Source organism: Globicephala melas, chromosome 18, assembly GCF_963455315.2.
Source record: "Globicephala melas chromosome 18, mGloMel1.2, whole genome shotgun sequence".
NCBI lineage: Eukaryota > Metazoa > Chordata > Mammalia > Artiodactyla > Delphinidae > Globicephala > Globicephala melas.
Window position 1 is genome coordinate 20717981 of NC_083331.1, and position 17553 is coordinate 20735533.

At 49.4% G+C, this 17553-nt stretch overlaps 1 protein-coding gene across 1 annotated transcript in view; it reads left to right on the forward strand.

The window, feature by feature from the left end:
• Positions 1–1043: 1043 nt before the first annotated feature.
• SIAH3 (siah E3 ubiquitin protein ligase family member 3) overlaps positions 1044–17553 on the forward strand; it is a 79028-nt gene continuing 62518 nt past the window's right edge. The window contains exon 1 of the mRNA XM_030882120.2: positions 1044–1389. Within this exon, the coding sequence (XP_030737980.1) occupies positions 1255–1389 (135 nt within the window). The 5' untranslated portion in view covers positions 1044–1254. The remainder of the gene's footprint in view (positions 1390–17553) is intronic.

Genomic DNA, 17553 nt, shown 5'->3' on the forward strand with positions numbered 1-17553 from the left:
ATGCAATTCTCCTGCTTTAGTCCCAAAGACTGACTAAGCCATCAGAGCTTGTTCCCCCCAAACCCTAAGACTCCTCGTGTACTGCTCAGGAGCCTTTCTTCCAGAACCAGTGGATGGGCTTAGCACCTCTACCAGCCCAGTTCTGGAGAGAGAGGGAGTGCAGTCTGAGGACTGGAATGCCCTCTGCCTTCTCTAGCACAGAAATGTGCTGCTGGCATTTGCAGAGACAAGCAAATGATGTTGTATGTGTGCTCTTAACCTCTATTTTAACGTCTCCAACAATCTAGTGGTTAATTAGCAATTTGCTGCCCACCAATATGCAAATGAATGACAAGCAAAAGCCCTCCGCATCTGTAATTATTTTGCTGATTTACAAGTCACTCTCCTCTCTGTGTAGGTTTTTCTGTGTGTGTGCATTCATGCATCAGGGATTTCATTATTTTTAGAAGCACACTCCGTACACGTTTATGCTTTAGTATTTTCAGGCTTCAGTAATTACAGTATTATAGATATACGTACATTTTTCCCCCTCAACTCCAAAAGCATTTATTTGTCAGGAATGCTTTTTCTCTGATAAAGAGCGGAGAGTCAGATTTATCAAGGGGCTGAAATCCAAACTGCAGAGAGAGTCGGAGCACAAGATTGAAAGATGCACGTTTCTGCTGTTGCCAAACCCTTATCTGGAATCGGAGGAGTCTTGTAATATTTGATTTTCTCCCAAGCAGCTCTGGTGAATCAAGCCGCGATCTGCGTTATCCATCTGCTTACTTTAGAGCAGGGTGTTTTACTATTTGGCGGTTTAAATGCTTTACGTTTTTGCCAGCGCGTTAAGAAAGCCTCTCATGTTAAATTAAGTCAATTAATAAATGGAGACACATTAAGCAATCAGTTTTGTCAGCCCATCTCCCCAGCATTATGTATGGTTGGCTGTAATCACAAGATAAATGCAATGTGCTGATCTATGGTAATGTTCAATAATACATTCTCCGCCAGGCTCAATTCATCAGGGAGTTTCGGTAGGGGAGGCATTTGTTATTGGCTGTCTCTGCACCTCAAGGATAACATTTCTGTCCTTTTGATTGGCCGCCTCACTGCTGCAAGATTCTAACCGTCTTATTTTGATGATGAATACGAAAGCACAGTAAGCCGGGCTGGAGCGTAGTGTCTCAGGGGCTGCGCTCCTTCCAGAGCCCAAGGACTTACAGCTTCCTCCGCTGCCTTGCTGTGCCAACAACCCCCCCAAAAAAAGTTGTGATGCTTTTCTTCACCCAGTGCTTTGGGGCTGTGTTAGATCTCATTCACCTCCGCTTTCAGCACTACAAGGCTAAACGGGTGTTCTCCGCCGCTGGGCAACTTGTCTGCGTTGTAAACCCCACGCACAACCTAAAGGTGAGTGGCTCTCTCTCGCTTGATGTTCCCGCGGCTTGGGTTCAAGTCCATCCTCCGGGGGCGTCTGTGACCCTCCCGCGAGCGCGGGGAACTCGCGGCAAAGGCTGGTCCACTGGCGCCAGGACGGTGTTGGGTACCCGGGGCCAGTGCCTCGGGGCTCATTCTCCCTCTCTTGGTGGTTGGATGCTCTCAGCGACAGTGTGTTGTTTCCCCGACTGGCAAGAGCAACTGGAGTGAGAGTCTTTTTTTTTTCCACGCTGTCAGCCTAGGAGTGGGGCGGAGGTCAGAAGTGAGGTCGGTGGACGGAGCAGGGGGCTTGCCCCTCTCTCTCCCAAATATTTGTGGGCAAGTGTTTAGGAGACAGGATTTGAAAAGTTACTCAAATCGCAGTCTGTCCCACGTGCTGGAAAGGCAGGCGAGCACACGGATTTAGGAAGCCCCTCTGGCTGCGGCTGAAGTAACTGGGGTCGGGGTGGAGGGGCAGGAACCCCGAGGCAGGGATCTGGGAGTTGGGGAGAGGGCTCCTTCTTCAGAGTGTTTTCCCCTTGTGCTCAGACTCGGCGTGAGTGGGGATCGGAGGGGGCGGGGATGTCGGGAGGAGTTTCTCTTCTTTCCTTCCTTCGAGCTAGATGCGCCCGGTGCGCGGAGGACAGGAGGGGCAGATTTGCTTCAAGAGTATCGAAATGAAACCAGCCCCGAGCTGCCACTGCCCGAATCACCGCAAGCGCTGCGGGTGCCTCTTTGCTGTGGCCGCCCGCCGGGCTGCGCTTCCGACGCCGCTGCCGCTGCGTTTGCGCCTTTAGGTCAATGCCCTTTAAGAGAACAGCCAAAATACGGGCTGGAGGGACCGCTTCACATCACCGCCAAGGCTGAGGGAAATGAATGCAGAGTCCCTGGCTAGGGGAGGCAGGGGAGACGGGAAGGTAGGGCGGGAGGGGCGGTGCGAGGGCGTAGCTGAACTCCCCCCAGTGTGAAAGTCTGAGCCCAATGGGCTCTGTCCCCAAATAAACGATGGACTCGTTTGCGAGTTGCTTTCCTGTCCTCATTATACCCAAGGCAGAGTGACGGGGGAAGGGCACATCTGCAGCTGAGCCACGGAATAGTCTGCCAGAACAGCTCTGTCATTCTGACCACTGCTGTTGGGCAGGAGATGTTGCTTGTTGCTCATCACTTTATAAACTCCTGCAGTCAGACTCTCTTCGGCTGAAGCCCTGCAGGTCAGTGCTGAAGGATGCCTCCCTGCAACACCCCCCCACCCCCGCTTCCACACAATTCCTGGAAGTCCTCAGGAGGGACAGCTGCCTGGAGCCCCTGGGGCCATATGTCAAGGCCACTCCTGGATGGAGGGGTGATGCACTACTCTGGGACAGCTATGGTGCTCCTGACCTAGGAACCGGCTTTCCGCGGTACCCAAGCTGTGACTAATACCATCTCCCTCAACCGCTCAGCCTCCCAATCCCAATCCCTCCTTCTCTCACTCTCTCTCTCCCTTTCTCCCTCCTCCCCTCCCCTCCTCTCTCTTCCCCTCATTCTCCTATTTTCTTTTTCCCTTCATGGCTTACTTTTATAAATGAGAATTCACCACCAGTCATCCTTGGCAAAGCGAGTGTATGATGTACCTATTAAAATATGATGCTGAATTCCATTTTATGGCCACTTTTGAGACTGCATTCAAACTCCCATTATTTTGTCGCTTTACATTAGTTAGTTCCCTGCGGCAAGAAATTTTGTTTATTCCTGTTTCGCATTTTAAAACCCTTACAAATTTTTTATGAGACTTAGCATTTCCAAAGTTTGAGTTTGGATGGTTCGTTGGCTGCAGCAGGTGATGGAGGGGAAGAAGGGTGCTAAGATCTTGGTGTGGGGTGGAGGGAAAAGCATCTGTGTGTATGTTTCAGTGATGTCAGGCTGGATATTGACAGGTAGTCCTGCTGCCCGGATTCAGGAGCCCAGAGTCAGTGTCGGAGTCCTTGGGTCAGTGCTGACTAGCTGTGTGACCTTGAAGGACTCGATGTCTCTGAGCCTTCCCTCCCTCACCTTCAAAATGAACCTATGACTCTTTAGCCCGCCTCCTCCACGACTCTGTGAGGCTGAAAAAGAGATGATACTCAAGGTAGATGTGCTTTATAACGGTCTCCTCCGAAAAAAGATTACGTTATCGTACATAATTTGTAGGGTTCCATTAGGAACTTCAAAAGTTATCACTTAAAGCCTTCAGCCAACTTAGTAACATAAAAATAGGTGACACGTGCTTCGAGAGGCTATTTCCCATGGCTCACTTTTTCACATACATTCTCATTTGGCTTTTCATTTCCTATAAAAAGCCACTTAGAGAGTTTGCTCAGATGAGTGTCGCTGCAGATAAACAAATCAAATCGACGGCCGCTAATGTTACCAGGGGTTGCAGCAGGACACACAGGATTTACAGAGGCTGTACCAGGCGGAGACAGACCTCCGCATCCCAGGTTGCCCCTGGGGAGGTCTCATCCAGGCTCCAGGTGGCCCATCAGGTAAGTTTTACCTGCTTCTCAAACCTGAGGGCTAACAACCCTTTGCAGCTTATAAAGGAACAGTTCTCTAGGAGCATTGCTGCCCCATCACTGATATTTAAAAATGCATAAAACCTCGAAAGAAGTTGCTCCTTCTCAGCATTCCTTTCCATAGGCAGACCACAGAAGTATGCCTTAGATGTAATAAGCTGTGATCCACATAGGAAGAAAAATTCTTCTTTTAAAGAAAAAAAAAAAAAGCTGTGGCAACGTTAACCCAGAATAGCTATTGATCTGCGGTGCCTCCCCGCATTTTGTATGACAGGCTGGTACATAAAATGGTGACGAAGGACAGAGAGACTGCAACCTTGCTTTCAATTTTCTAGGTTGCATATTGCTACAGAGAGGGCTGGGAAGCCTGTGTTTTTCTTTGTGGAAGCATTTTTTGCACTTTGTCCTTTCCCGCGAATGCTAGCAGTACTTTACGACCCGAGGCAAGTGCTGAGTTATAATCAAAATTCACTTACTGAGCAGAGAAAATTGTGTATTTACCATGCTTCTACGGGTCACCTTCATTCTCAATTTTATTATGGCGATTACTCGGTAACCTGGATTCCTTCAAGCAACCTGATGCCTTTCCTTCTAAGTGGAAGGCAGAAGCCTTCCCGGGGAACGCAGACAACCCAGTTAAAGCCGTTACACTCCTTAAGCCCACCCTGCTTTAAAGGGGTGTTTAGAGTCGCTGGCCTGGAATAGGAGGGTCTTCTGCTTCAGGAAGAATCCGTAGCAGAGCTGGCTCTGTAGACTGCAAATGGCACTCCGTGTTGCCCTGTGTCTGTCTGTCTGGCTCTGCCTACAGGGATGGCTCCTTAAAGGGACCCGGGCCCCCACTTCTCCTTCCCACCCCATGAAAAGGGACCACCAAGGAGCCGGTGACCTTGGCTGGCTGCCATCTGCTTCCCCATTCATGGAGGTCACTGAAATGTGGCCCACGGGCTGCAGGCTGGCACCGGGGAAGGTGCGGGCTCCTGGTCCTGATTCAGCACTGCTTTCTCCCTCGTGTCCTTTGCTTGTTTCCAAACCAAGAAAGCCTTTCTCTCCTGGCCCCTCTCCCATGGACACTGGCTGCTTGTACAATGCCCTGCCCCGGGCAGCCCTCCCTGCTTCTGTCCCATCCCCAGAGGTGCCCTTTGAGGGGTGACCTGGCTAGTCTCTGCACCCAGGCCTCTCCAGGGAAGGGTCTGTAGTGGCAGCCAGACCCCTCTGGGGTCAGTGCTCAGCGCTTCCCAAGCGGACAGGCGCTGAGCTGAGGCTGGGTGGGCGACTTCCTCCCTGTAGCCACAGAGCTTGATAAACGAGGTTCTGAAAGAAGTCTAGCAAAACACTTTCTGGCAGACTTCCAAAAGGCCCTCACCAGGGCCAATGTCATTGCTGAGACCCCCAGTGCCTCCCGGCACCCAGACCCGAGGGCGGAACCTCCCCACCTCTCCTGGGAGGCTATTCATACCTCCATCCAGCCGGTCCAGTCCCTGGAGCTCTTTTCGATTATTACCCGTTAACCTTGAGTTGACAGACAGACAGACACACACACACACACACACACTCACAGTCACGCACACACACACAGTGGGAAGGGCATATGGGACAATGACGGCTTTAATTTGTGCCTGACAGATACTAAATCTAAAAATCAGGGCATTTTAGTACCATCACTGGAAGCATCCACGTGCCTTTCATTCTAAGACCAACCCGTATGGATGAATGTGTTCTGAGTGATGGTGGAGCTGGTGGGCTGGGGATCATCAGAGGAGGGAGCTGAGGAGAGGCGGGGGGCAAGGGCAACCCTCACCTCTACCGTTCATGCACTGATCTTTGGAGATCCCGCGCCTGCCCTGGGGCTTTCACTAACTCTGCTTGACACAGCATGGCAGGCAGCTGAAGGAACGCTAAAGACATGAACATCGTTTTTAGAGGTTTAGAGGTGGCCCTGGAGTGCTCAGCCTGAATACCTAGTTTAAGGCAGTTAAAGGCTTCCGATAAGATTGTTTCATAGGCAGGGTGTGGGTGGCTCAGCTCCTCCTGACACAGCCATTGTCTGAGGGTCGCATCCCCAGTCTTCTGGACATTTCACCATCTTCCTTTGCTGCCGAGGCTGGAGGCTCCTCACAGCTCCAACAGCACCTTAGACGGGGGCGGGGGAAGGATGAGGGAGGAGCTGAGCTGGCTGTCCTCACTCTGTGAGCTTTATTCTAAAGGCTTTCCCTTGCTGCCTCCTCCAGCCCTTTGGTTTCTGTGAATATTATAAGACACTCGACACTGTAGGTACAGAGCAGTCATGTGGCTTTTCTGGTTAATGGTGATTGCAGATGAGGCTCCTGAGTCACGTAACCGGAGGCGCGAGCCCCGAGCAGCCGTTCGGTTAGCAGCGTGCTGGTGACGGGGAAGCAGAGGAGGCTGAGGCTGGCGCAGAGGTGATGTGAGCCCCTTGCCTCTGTACTGCATTTATCCGGCAGCCCCAGAGCAAATTCTGTGGCTCTCCCTTCACCATGGTCCCTCAAGCTGCAGGGACTGTTTGGAAGAAATGAGAAAACTGAGACTGAACACTTTTTTTGAAATCCACAGAGAGGTCAGAGTTATTTGGATGGCTTTCCTGGGGCAAGGCAGAACGTTTCTCTAGCAATTAACAATAAGAAAAAAAGAAAAATTAACTGTCTGGGATGGTATTTTACTCTTAGCAAAGTCATCTGGACTCAACCAACTCTGTTCCCCAAAGGGGAAAGGTGGCCTGTTTAGACACAAAGTACCACGTGGAAGGGGTTACCTGGAGAATGGAGCTCCATTCTCTATGGCTCAGAGAGTGACGGGGAGAATGTCAGAACTGGGAGCCTGAACCGTCTTAGTTTACAGTTGAGGAAACGGAGGCCAGAGAGGGGAATGACTTGTATTCGGTTCCTACGGCTGCTGTAACAAATTACCACAAATGGGGCAGCTGAAAATCAGAGTGATCTATTTCTCAGAGAAATCAGGAGGCTGGAAGTCCAAAATCAAGGTGTCAGCAGGGCCAGGCCTCTCCAAGGCTCCAAGGAAGAGTCTGTCCCTTGCCTCATCTGGCTTCTGAGAACTCCACGTGCTCTTGGGCTTGTGGCCACATCCCTCCAATCTCTGCTTCTGGGGTCACATGGCCTCCTTCTCTCCTTTGTGTGTACATCTTATAAGGATACAGGTTATTGCATTTAGGGCCTCCTTGGGTGATCCAGGATAAGCTTCTCATTGCAAGATCCTTAATTTAATCTCACCTTCGGTCATATAATATTCACTCTCTTGCTAGTTAAGGTAATATTCACAGGTTCCAGGTATTAGGATGTGAATCTATCTTTTCAACCCACTACTCGACTTTTGCAGAGTCAACCTATTTAGTGGCAGAATTTAGGAACCAGAAGTCGGCTCTCCTGATGTCAGGCCTAGATCCCCTGCACTGCCCCAGGCTGCCTTCCAATTAGCCCTAACTAAATATCCCTTGCACGCTGTGGAAGTAGAAAATTGCGGGGACCCCCCTTCCTGCACCCCATCAGGCCCAGGCCAGCAGTGTGACCCCATGGGCTGCACCACACACCCACCATCTCCCCTTTGTCAGATCCACATTTCAATTTGGGGCCTCTCCATCCTCCTCCCTTATTCCCCTTCCCCCTCCATAAATCTTCTTCCCTTTTCTTTACTGAATTATTCTAAAAACAATATAATGAACATGGATGCATGCACATCATATTTAAAAATCAAATGGAAAGAGATACACTGTCAAAAGCATAGAGCATAGGGAATTCCCTGGCGGTCTAGTGGTTAGGACTCCACGGTTTTACTGCTGAGGGCCTGGGTTCAATCCCTGGTCAGGGAACTAAGGTCCTGCAAGCCACGAGGCCAAAAAAAAAAAAAAAAAAAAGCACAGAGCATTATATTTTGCCCTTAGTACATATTTTATAAATCCTCCAGGTCAATATGGGGAGAAGCAGTGGGTGTAGGAAAAAAACATGGGCTTTGGGGCAGACAGGTCTGAATTCAAATCCAGGCTGTGCCACTGGCCGATGTGTGACTTTGAACAAATGACTTTGCCTCTCAGGGGCTCCATTTCCTCCTCTATAAAAAGGAGAAAAGAACGCCCACCTTGTGACCACCTGGAGGGGTGGGATAGGGAGGGTGGGAGGGAGACACAAGAGGGAGGGGAATATGGGGATATAGGTATACGTATAGCTGATTCACTTTGTTATACAGCAGCAACTAACACACCATTGTAAAGCAATTATACTCCAATAAAGATGTTAAAAAAAAAAAAACCGCCCACCTTCTATGGCCGCTGCAGGCGTAAATGAGTTCACAGAAGGAAAATGTCTACCACAGAGGAGAGAGTTGGTAAATAGTAGCAGTTATTGTCAACACGGGTCATTACGATAAAAGCTAAAAGCCACTCCTGGGAAGTTAGAGTCAACTCCCCAAAACCCCACCTTCCGTCTTTCTCCGCCTCCCGGCAGGCCTCGGTGCTTGCTGTTCCTTGGTATCTGTGAATTGCCCTTGGCCTTGAAGAGATTTTGAACGGAACAATTTCTTGCCTTACGTAAAAGTCAGATTCGTCCTTACTGCCTAACTTCAAAGAAAGCCCTGAACCCTGCTTGGGTTCTGAGCCCTGAAGTGCAATGGGAGAGGAGGGGCTGGGGCTGGGAGGACACGTGTGCCTGCGGTGGAACAGGGGCTGAGGACCTGGTGCCCGTCATCGGAGCCAGGAGCCGTGCGGACGAGGCCCCTTTTCCTCCCACCCCGGGAACGGGCCCTCGTGACTTACGCATGCTTTCTTTTCATTAGAGGCAGCTGACTAAGCACAGGGGCAAGCGGCCCTGTGAGGGGCACCTGATCCGGAGGGCGTGGGTCTGAGGCTGAGTGACACCGCTGAGAGATGCAGCAGGGTGGGGAGAGGTAGGTGGGCAAAAACTGCAAGCCCCCTGGGAGACTGGACATTTTCTCTCTGCCCTTCAGTTCATTCTGCCTTGAGGAAGTAGCTTCCCTCTGAGCCGGGCAGGATGAAGGGGGTTGATGCTTAATGGAGGATGCAGCCCCTGGCATCAAGGGCAGGCGAGGGGTGCTCTGACCTTTCCAAGCCAAGAAAGAATTCCTAGATCCCACTGTCATCGGACACTTTTTAAAAAGCACGGAGGTAGGCCACAGGGCTGAGTTCCCTTACTCCATCCTGAGTTTACACACACACACACACACACACACACACACACACACACACACACACACACGGAGTCAGTGGAGGTTCTGAGATGCCAATCTGTTTGTACCCTGAGTGGTCTCTGAATAGCGCAAGATCACAGGGTACAGGGCTCCCCTGGTGGCGCAGTGGTTAAGAATCCATCTGCCAACGCAGGGGACACGGGTTCGATCCCTGGTCCGGGAAGATCCCACATGCCGCGGAGCAACTAAGTCTGTGAGCCACAACTACTGAGCCCACGTGCCACACTACTAAAGCCCATGCACCTAGAGCCCGTGCTCCACAACAAGAGAAGCCACCACAATAAGAAGCCTGCACACAGCAAGAAAGAGTAGACCCCACTCACCCCAACTAAAGCCCGCGTGCAGCAACGAAGACCCAATGCAACCCCCCCAAAAAAATATATATATATGTGTATGTGTGTGTGTGTATGTGTGTGTGTGTATATATATATATATATATATATATATAAAGATCACAGGGTACGAAGCCCAGTGGATGGGGAAACCTGGTCCCCAGCACTGTGGAGGAAAGCACGGAGATGAACAAGATCCCTCTCCCCGACCCAACCTGTAACTGACCACTCCAGCCTCAGGAAAGAGGTAAAAAGGGGAAGTCAGTGATGGGCGAGAAAAGAGTAACATTCTAGCTGAGGTCCTGGAATATGGGCTTTGGAGTCAGACTGATCTGGGTTTGAATCCAATGCTGTCACTTGCCTGGAGTAATCTCTTTGACTTCCCTAAGCCCGCATTTCCTCAACTATAAAATGACTGTTCTGAAGGTGAAATATCGTGATATACATAAAGTGCTTAGCATAGCACCCAGCACCTAATACACACTCCATAAATGGTTACTGTCATTACTAGTAAGTGGAGTCCCTTAGAGATGTTACCTGATACACAAGATGTGACCAAGGTTCTTTTGCCCAACTTGTATGAGTGATCAAACTTCTACTCAAACTGGATGTCGGGGGAAAGAGAGGGATGGGTCAGCAGTAACAGGACCTGTCTGTTGAGTGACCAAGATTTTGAGCATGGCAGGTCCAAGCTCAGAGAACCAGAGCCACGCTCCAGTTCCAGGTCCTGGTCTAACAGATGAGGCCCAAAGGGGTGATGCCCAAGGTCACAGCTGATAAGGGGCAGGGTCCACTGCTCTACCTGTGCCACCACACTGCTGGGGGGTAGGGGCGTTGGAAAAGGATGCTGCCTGTCTACTATGACCCCCACACACTGGGCATCTTCCCAAAGGGTCCCTGTCCTCAGGACCTTGCCAAGGTATAAACCAGCCGGGTGAGAATGGGGCGTTAAAAAGGCAATGCTCCTCATGTCTCTAGAGCTGGCACAAATACACAGCGAGTGACTGAGATGAGGCGCTGAGTGAAATCACCCAAGCCAGGAAGCCGTAACCCCAGGCTTTCACATAGCAGGGTGGATCAAGTTCTGCTACAAAAGGCTGCATTTTCATCTTGACCTTGGGCCCAGGATGAACGCACCATCAGAAACCAGCCTAATATTTTTAGCAGAAGAACAAAGGTCCTGTGGATAATTTAGAATTGTGGTGTAACAGGAAATAGCAGTTTTACTTGCAAGATGCTGTACCTCAATAATTCCTTGGTCCTTTAATGGATGTTTAATCACGAACCGGTGATTAGGAGGGAGCTGTGAGCCGCAGAGCTATCTCCAGGTGGCACTGGGAACTCCAGCCAGGAGACACTGGCCTGTGGAAGGGACAGGGCCCCGCAGGACGAAACTGGAGAGTGTCCTCTATGGAAGGGAAAGGCCATCGCAGACCACGTTTGGGGACGGAAGACAGGGTTAGCATGGCATTAGGAAGGCTCCACAGAAACAGAACCAAATCAGATCAATACCAGATTTTAAAAAGACTGGCCAGCCCATCTAGCGATGTGCCCAGCTTTGCAGCCAGTGCCATGGTCCCTCAGATCTAATGCCTACGACTTCACCAAGGATGTGCTGGGAAGTCCCAGGCAAGTAGCCACTCAGAACCTCGCGTTCCCTTTCTATAAATTAGAGGTATACTGTGACTTAGGCTAAGCTGGTTACATATCCTGAAGTCCACAGACTGTCGTTTTCTGCTGTCACAGTTATGCACACAATAATAACAATAATGATCAGAACAACCACAAAATAGCTACCATTTATTGAAGGCGTGCTATGTCCAGGAACTGCGTTAAATGCTATGCATTTGATTCTCCCTTGGAAATAGTATATTATCATTCTATCAAAGCAAAGCAAAGGTAAAGAGCTTACTCACTCTTACACAACTGTTTGTGGCGGAGCCGTTTAAAATGAAAATCCCACGTTTTTAAGCACTTCTTGGTATGTCATCCCTCAGTGTTCTCTCTTTTCACAACAAACAACTGGCCATAGGACTAATATTGAGTATATTATATTCCATTTAAAAATACTGAGCTAAGATCCTGTCTCATTCACCCTCTGTCTGCATACATCAAACACACACAGATGCCCCAGCTCTTGGGGGCCAATCCTGGGAGGCATGCTCTAGGCTCCCCAGGGCTACCTGGTGGAATGGAGCCCTGTGGCCAATGGCAGTGACTCTGTCCCTTCCTCCTGCTTCCTGGAATCACTTCCCAAATAAACCACTGCATCCAAGTTTTTACTTCAGGCTCTACTTTGGGGGAATCCCAGTTAAAACTACATATGTGTGTATGTTTTTTGTTTTTTTGTGGTACGCGGGCCTCTCACTGTTGTGGCCTCTCCCGTTGCGGAGCACAGGCTCCGGACACGCAGGCTCAGCGGCCATGGCTCACGGGCCCAGCCGCTCCGCGGCATGTGGGATCTTCCCAGACCGGGGCACGAACCCATGTCCCCTGCATCGGCAGGCAGACTCTCAACCACTGCGCCACCAGGGAAGCCCTGTGTATACGTTTTTGAATTAGCTCACGTTTATTGAGCACTCACTAAGTGCTAAGTGTGATGCTAAGTGATTTACCTGAATTGCCTTTTAAAAAATCCTCAGAACTATGCCGACAATCTATCCCCAAATTACACACAAGGAAGCTGAAGCACAGAGAGATTAAGTAACTTGTCCAAGGATGCATCCAATCAGTGGTAGAGTTTAGCTGGTGCCTTTAATCTTTAAGCTGTCTCTCCCTCTCGGTCACAGAACTGCTTACCTGGAAGCTTCTACAAAGAGCCTAGCCTTCCAATTCAGGCTCGATAAAAATTACGATTTGCATAAAATACTTGGAAGGAAATCTTGGCAACAACTTTATTTAAGTGCACGACTCAAAGTTATCCTGCAGAAAAGGAAGTTTGTGCTCCATGATCATTTATTTATTTATTTTTTTGCGGGACACGAGCTTCTCACTGCCGTGGCCCCTCCCGCCGCGGAGCACAGGCTCCGGACGCGCAGGCCCAGCGGCCATGGCTCACGGGCCCAGCCGCTCCGCAGCACGCGGGATCCTCCCGGACCGGGTCACGAACCCACGTCCCCCGCATCGGCAGGCGGACTCTCAACCACTGCGCCACCAGGGAAGCCCCCATGATCATTTTTTTAAATGGGTTACATGGTTGGACACGAGGACAGAGCATCTGAAACCAGCATTGACCCCCAAATCTGGGACATGTGATCGTCTTGTCAATTCCCCACTTGCTTCTCAATGACAATGGGAACTAGCTGACCACGTCAGAAATGAAAATGTTCTCTAAGCACTGGGATAGCATTAAACGGGCCACTTTTTCTCTGAGAAAAGAAGAAATCTTTTTATACAAAAGCAAAAATGTCCTTCAAGAGAATATGGCTCTTACCCTGTCACACCAGTTTTCTGAGAGATCCACAGGCCTTTGAAATTTCCTTTCCCATTAGCAGCCATACTTTATTACTAAATTTATTTTCTTAAACTAAAATCGAAGAGGAACGCAGTTTTAAGGACCATTTTCTACCTCACTTAACTGAGCCTCTACCTTGATTAGGGGAAGGGTCGACCCTTCCCCCCTAACGCTCTTCAAACATTTCCTTTTTTCCAAAACTGCCGTGGGAAGAACCGAGTTGAGGGAGGTGTCCGGGTGAGAGGTGAGCTTCTGGGAGGAGAGCGCAATGACGTTTGTGAGCCCTATTTCCAGGGTACAAGCTGGAGCCGCGAGGGGCAGCGTCTATACTGACTTCAGGGGGCGTGAGGAAAACGCTCGGCCAGGCGCTGTGGAGGGGAGGCCACCAAGGTAATCCCCCAGGGGTCACCTCATCCAGCAGCTCCGACATCCGGGGAAAGTCACAGAGGCTGCAGAGGGCTCACGGGGGACACTGACACGAAGGAACTAAAGGCATTCTGTGAGGAAAGTGCCTCAGACTTGAGCGATATGCCATCGCCACCCTTCCCAGCCCCGCCTGACCCCTGCTCATCCCCCCCGCCCCTCGGGGTGACAGCCTGAAGGACCACAGCGGGCGCAGGGGGCTGGCACTGCAGGCACCTCTGCCGACCCCAGCCCTGCCCGGCCTCCCCGTAAGCAGGAGAGCTGATGAGCACGTGAAGAAGCTGCCTCATTGAAAAGACAGTCTCTTCAGCAAGTGGTGCTGGGAAAGCTGGACAGCCTCATGTACATCAATGAAGTTAGAGCACACCCTCACACCATACACACAAATAAACTCAAAGGGGCTTGAAGCTTAAATATAAGACACAACACCATATAACTCCTAGAAGAGAACATAGACAAAAAAACTTTCTCTGACATAATTCGTACCAATATTTTCTTACATGAGTCTCCCAAGGCAAAAGAAATAAAAACAAAAATAAACAAATGGGACCTAATCAAGCTTATAAGCCTTTGCACAGCAAAGGAAACCATCAACAAAACGAAAAGACAACCTACAGATTGGGAGAAAATACTGGCAAACAATGTGACTGACAGGGCTTAATTTCCAAAATATACAAACAGCTCATAGAACTAGATATCAAAAAAACAAACAACCCAATCAAAAAATAGTCAGAAGGGCTTCCCTGCTGGCGCAGTGGTTGAGAGTCCGCCTGCCGATGCAGGGGACACGAGTTCGTACCCCGGTCTGGGAAGATCCCACGTGCCGCGGAGCGGCTGGGCCCGTGAGCCATGGCCACTGAGCCTGCGCGTTTGGAGCCTGTGCTCCGCAACGGGAGAGGCCACAGCAGTGAGAGGGCCACGTACCGCAAAAAAAAAAAAAAGTCAGAAGACCTAAATAGAAATTTCTCCAATGAAGACATACAGATGGCCAACAGGCACATGAAAAGATGGTCCACATCGCTAGTTATTAGAGAAATGCAAATCAAAACGACAATGAAGTATCACCTTACATGGGTCAGAATGGCCATCATCAGAAAGTCTACAAATAATAAATGCTGGAGAGGGTGTGGAGAAAAGGCTAGCCTCTTACACTGCTGGTGGGAATGTAAATTGGTGCAGCCACTATGGAAAACAGTATGGAGGGCCCTTAAAAAACTAAAAAATAGAACTACCATATGATCCAGCAATCCCACTCCTGGGTATATATCTGGAAAAGACAAAACCTCTAATTCAAAAAGATACATGCACCCTAATGTTCATAGCAGCGCTATTTACAATAGCCACGGCATGGAAGCAACCCAAGTGTCCATCAACAGATGAATAAAGAAGATGTGGTACAGATACACAATGGAATATTACTCGGCCACAAAAAAGAATGAGATATTGTCATTTATGGCAACATGGATGGACCTAGAAATTATCACACTGAATGAAGTCAGACAGAGAAAGACAAATATTATATGATATTCCTTATATGTGGAATCTACAAAATAATACAAATGAACTTATTTACAAAACAGAAACAGACTCACAGACATAGAAAACAATCTTATGGTTACTAAAGGGGAAAGGGAGGGATGAATTAGGAGTATGGAATTAACAGATACACACTACTATATATAAAATAGATAAACAACAAGGTCCTATTGTATAGCACAGGGAACTATATTCAGTATCTTGTAATAAGCTGTAATGGAAAAGAATCTGAAAAAGAATATATATGTGTGTGTATGTGTGTGTGTGTGTAACTGAATCATTTCGTCTACACCTGAAGCTAACACAATATTGTAAATCAACTACAGTTCAATTAAAACAAATAAGTAACAAAAGACAAAAAAATAGAAGCTGTCTCATGAAGCCCCAGTGACGCATCTGTTTATGGTAATTAAATAAAGCCAGTCGGACCCTTCTCAGCACGCTTGCTGAAGTCGGTGCCAGACACCTGAGGCTCTCCAAGAGCCCAAGAGAAATGAGAACGGAAGGCGGGCTCCCAGGCACTCACCACGGCTCCGTTGAAATGCTCGGCCGAGGAGGCTTCCTCAGAACCGAGAGGCTGGAGCCCTTGTCTGCAGTCTGGCTCCGTTCCCATGGGGTCTTGGGCAAGTCATTTAACCTTGGCTTCTCCATCTGTCAGGGGAGAGGTGACACTTGCTCTGTGCCTCCCTCCTGGGTGACCTTGGTGTGCGGAGGACCGCTCTTCACTGCTGACCTCATCCACACGTGGTCTCTTTTCAAAGGGGTTTGAGACAATTGAAGTCAAATGGTAGCGTGAACAGGTGAATAAAATGGAAGAAAAATGGAGAACGCGAGCAGTTGATTGGAAAGCTTAACCCATTTATCGTGACAGAAATTTAGTAGAAAAGTGAAATTCTACAGATGTATTTTAAACACCTCTCAGCGTACTGGAAAGATCATGGCCTTTGGACTCAGGTGTGGTTTCAAATTTAGTTCCAATATTCGTAGCTGTGTGACCCTTGGCAAGTGACAACCCTCTGAGCTTCATTTTTCTTGTCTATAACAAGACAAACGCTGAGAAGCTGGTGGAGGATTAAATGTGACTAATACATGCGAAAGCACCTAGATCAGTGTCAAGCACGCAGTAGTACCCTCGTTGACGTTGATTTCTTTTTGCCTTCCTTCCTTCCTTCCTCTTTTCATTTTTTTTTTCCTATGGTAAATAAGGAAGTCTCCAGGAAACACTTCTGGCATTATTTGAATAGTGGGTTACAGGAAGCTCTCTGAGAATGAGAAAGTTTGAAATTACGCAAGGAAGACAGCCTTGTCATGCAGGGAAGGGAGAAATCTTCAAGATGAGGAATGACTCGGTTAACGTATCCAAAGTCACCAGATGAGTCTTTTACATTCTCTACATCGTATTTTTGTTATCTGGGTGTAGAATTAATACAATAAGTTCTCTCTACAACTGAGATCTCCCAAGGGTATCTGGGAGTAGAACAGGGAAACCTGGGAGGATGTTTTTTCCACGTGAAGCTGGGAAGACCAGGGGCAGGGTCACTGTTAGGGAGGGCGAGGGGTACAACTCCAGACAGATGTGAAACTTTGCGACATCAGGACGCCTGGGCGGTCTAGGGGGCGCTAGAACCTGCCAGTCCCCTGTTCCTGGAGCTGGCACTGGACGGCAGACGTCTGCACATTTTCTACTAACCAATTAGAAAGTAAAGATGATAAATGCAGCTCCTTCTTGCACTCTGAGGTCACGTGGGTGTGTCCAGGCAGGCAAAGGGACAACCAGCAAAATTCCAGGCAACGGGCTGGTATCAGGGATGCGCAGCAGCAGGAAGCAGCCCGTGCCACCTCCTCTGTGTAGCCTGTCCTGATAACCCCTCTCCCCAGGGAGAATCAAACCTGCCTTGTCCGCCTCAACTGAATTGATGTTCATCACAGCCCTCAGACTCTTCCACTCTATGCAACCATTTGCACATCTGTGTCCCTGTCACACACGGTGAGACCCCCCCAAGGCTCTGTATCCCCAGGCCTCACGTAAATGACCATCGCACACTAGGTGCTTGGTGAATGCGGGTCTAATTAGTAAATGGAAGGCTCGGGACCGTAAGAACGTGGTAAGGAAGCGGGAGAACTGAGCGGGTTAGCAAGACAGAGGCTCAAGGGTAGGAAAGAGACAGAGCCTGTCTCCTGAAGCCTACGCTAAGCTGGAAACTTATGAGGAGGACAGTCGGGTTACAAGGCCAGAGCTGGACGAGCAGTGAAATTTGGCCCAAGCCCCCGCAAGTCCCTCCTGCTTGAGGACAGTGCTGGGTTTCTGAGCCTGGACTGGGTCTGGGCTCACAGTTGGGGTCAGTGATACAATCAAGTGTAGTGTGATGCTGAGGGAGGGACTCCGGAGCCACGCTGCCTGGGTTCAACCGCTGCCTCTGCAGCTATAAGCTGTGCAATGTTGGACTTGCAACCTAGCTTCTTTCTGCCTCAGTTTTCCCATCTGTAAAATGGGAATCGTAACAGTAGTACTTGCATCCTAGGATTGTTGTAAGGGCTGTTGTTGTCATTACCAGATGCAAGGAGGGCACACTTAGTCCACAGGTCCTGACAGTGATGCAGTGTAAGAGGAAAGAGGAATCTAGTGGGTTCTGACTTCTATCCACTC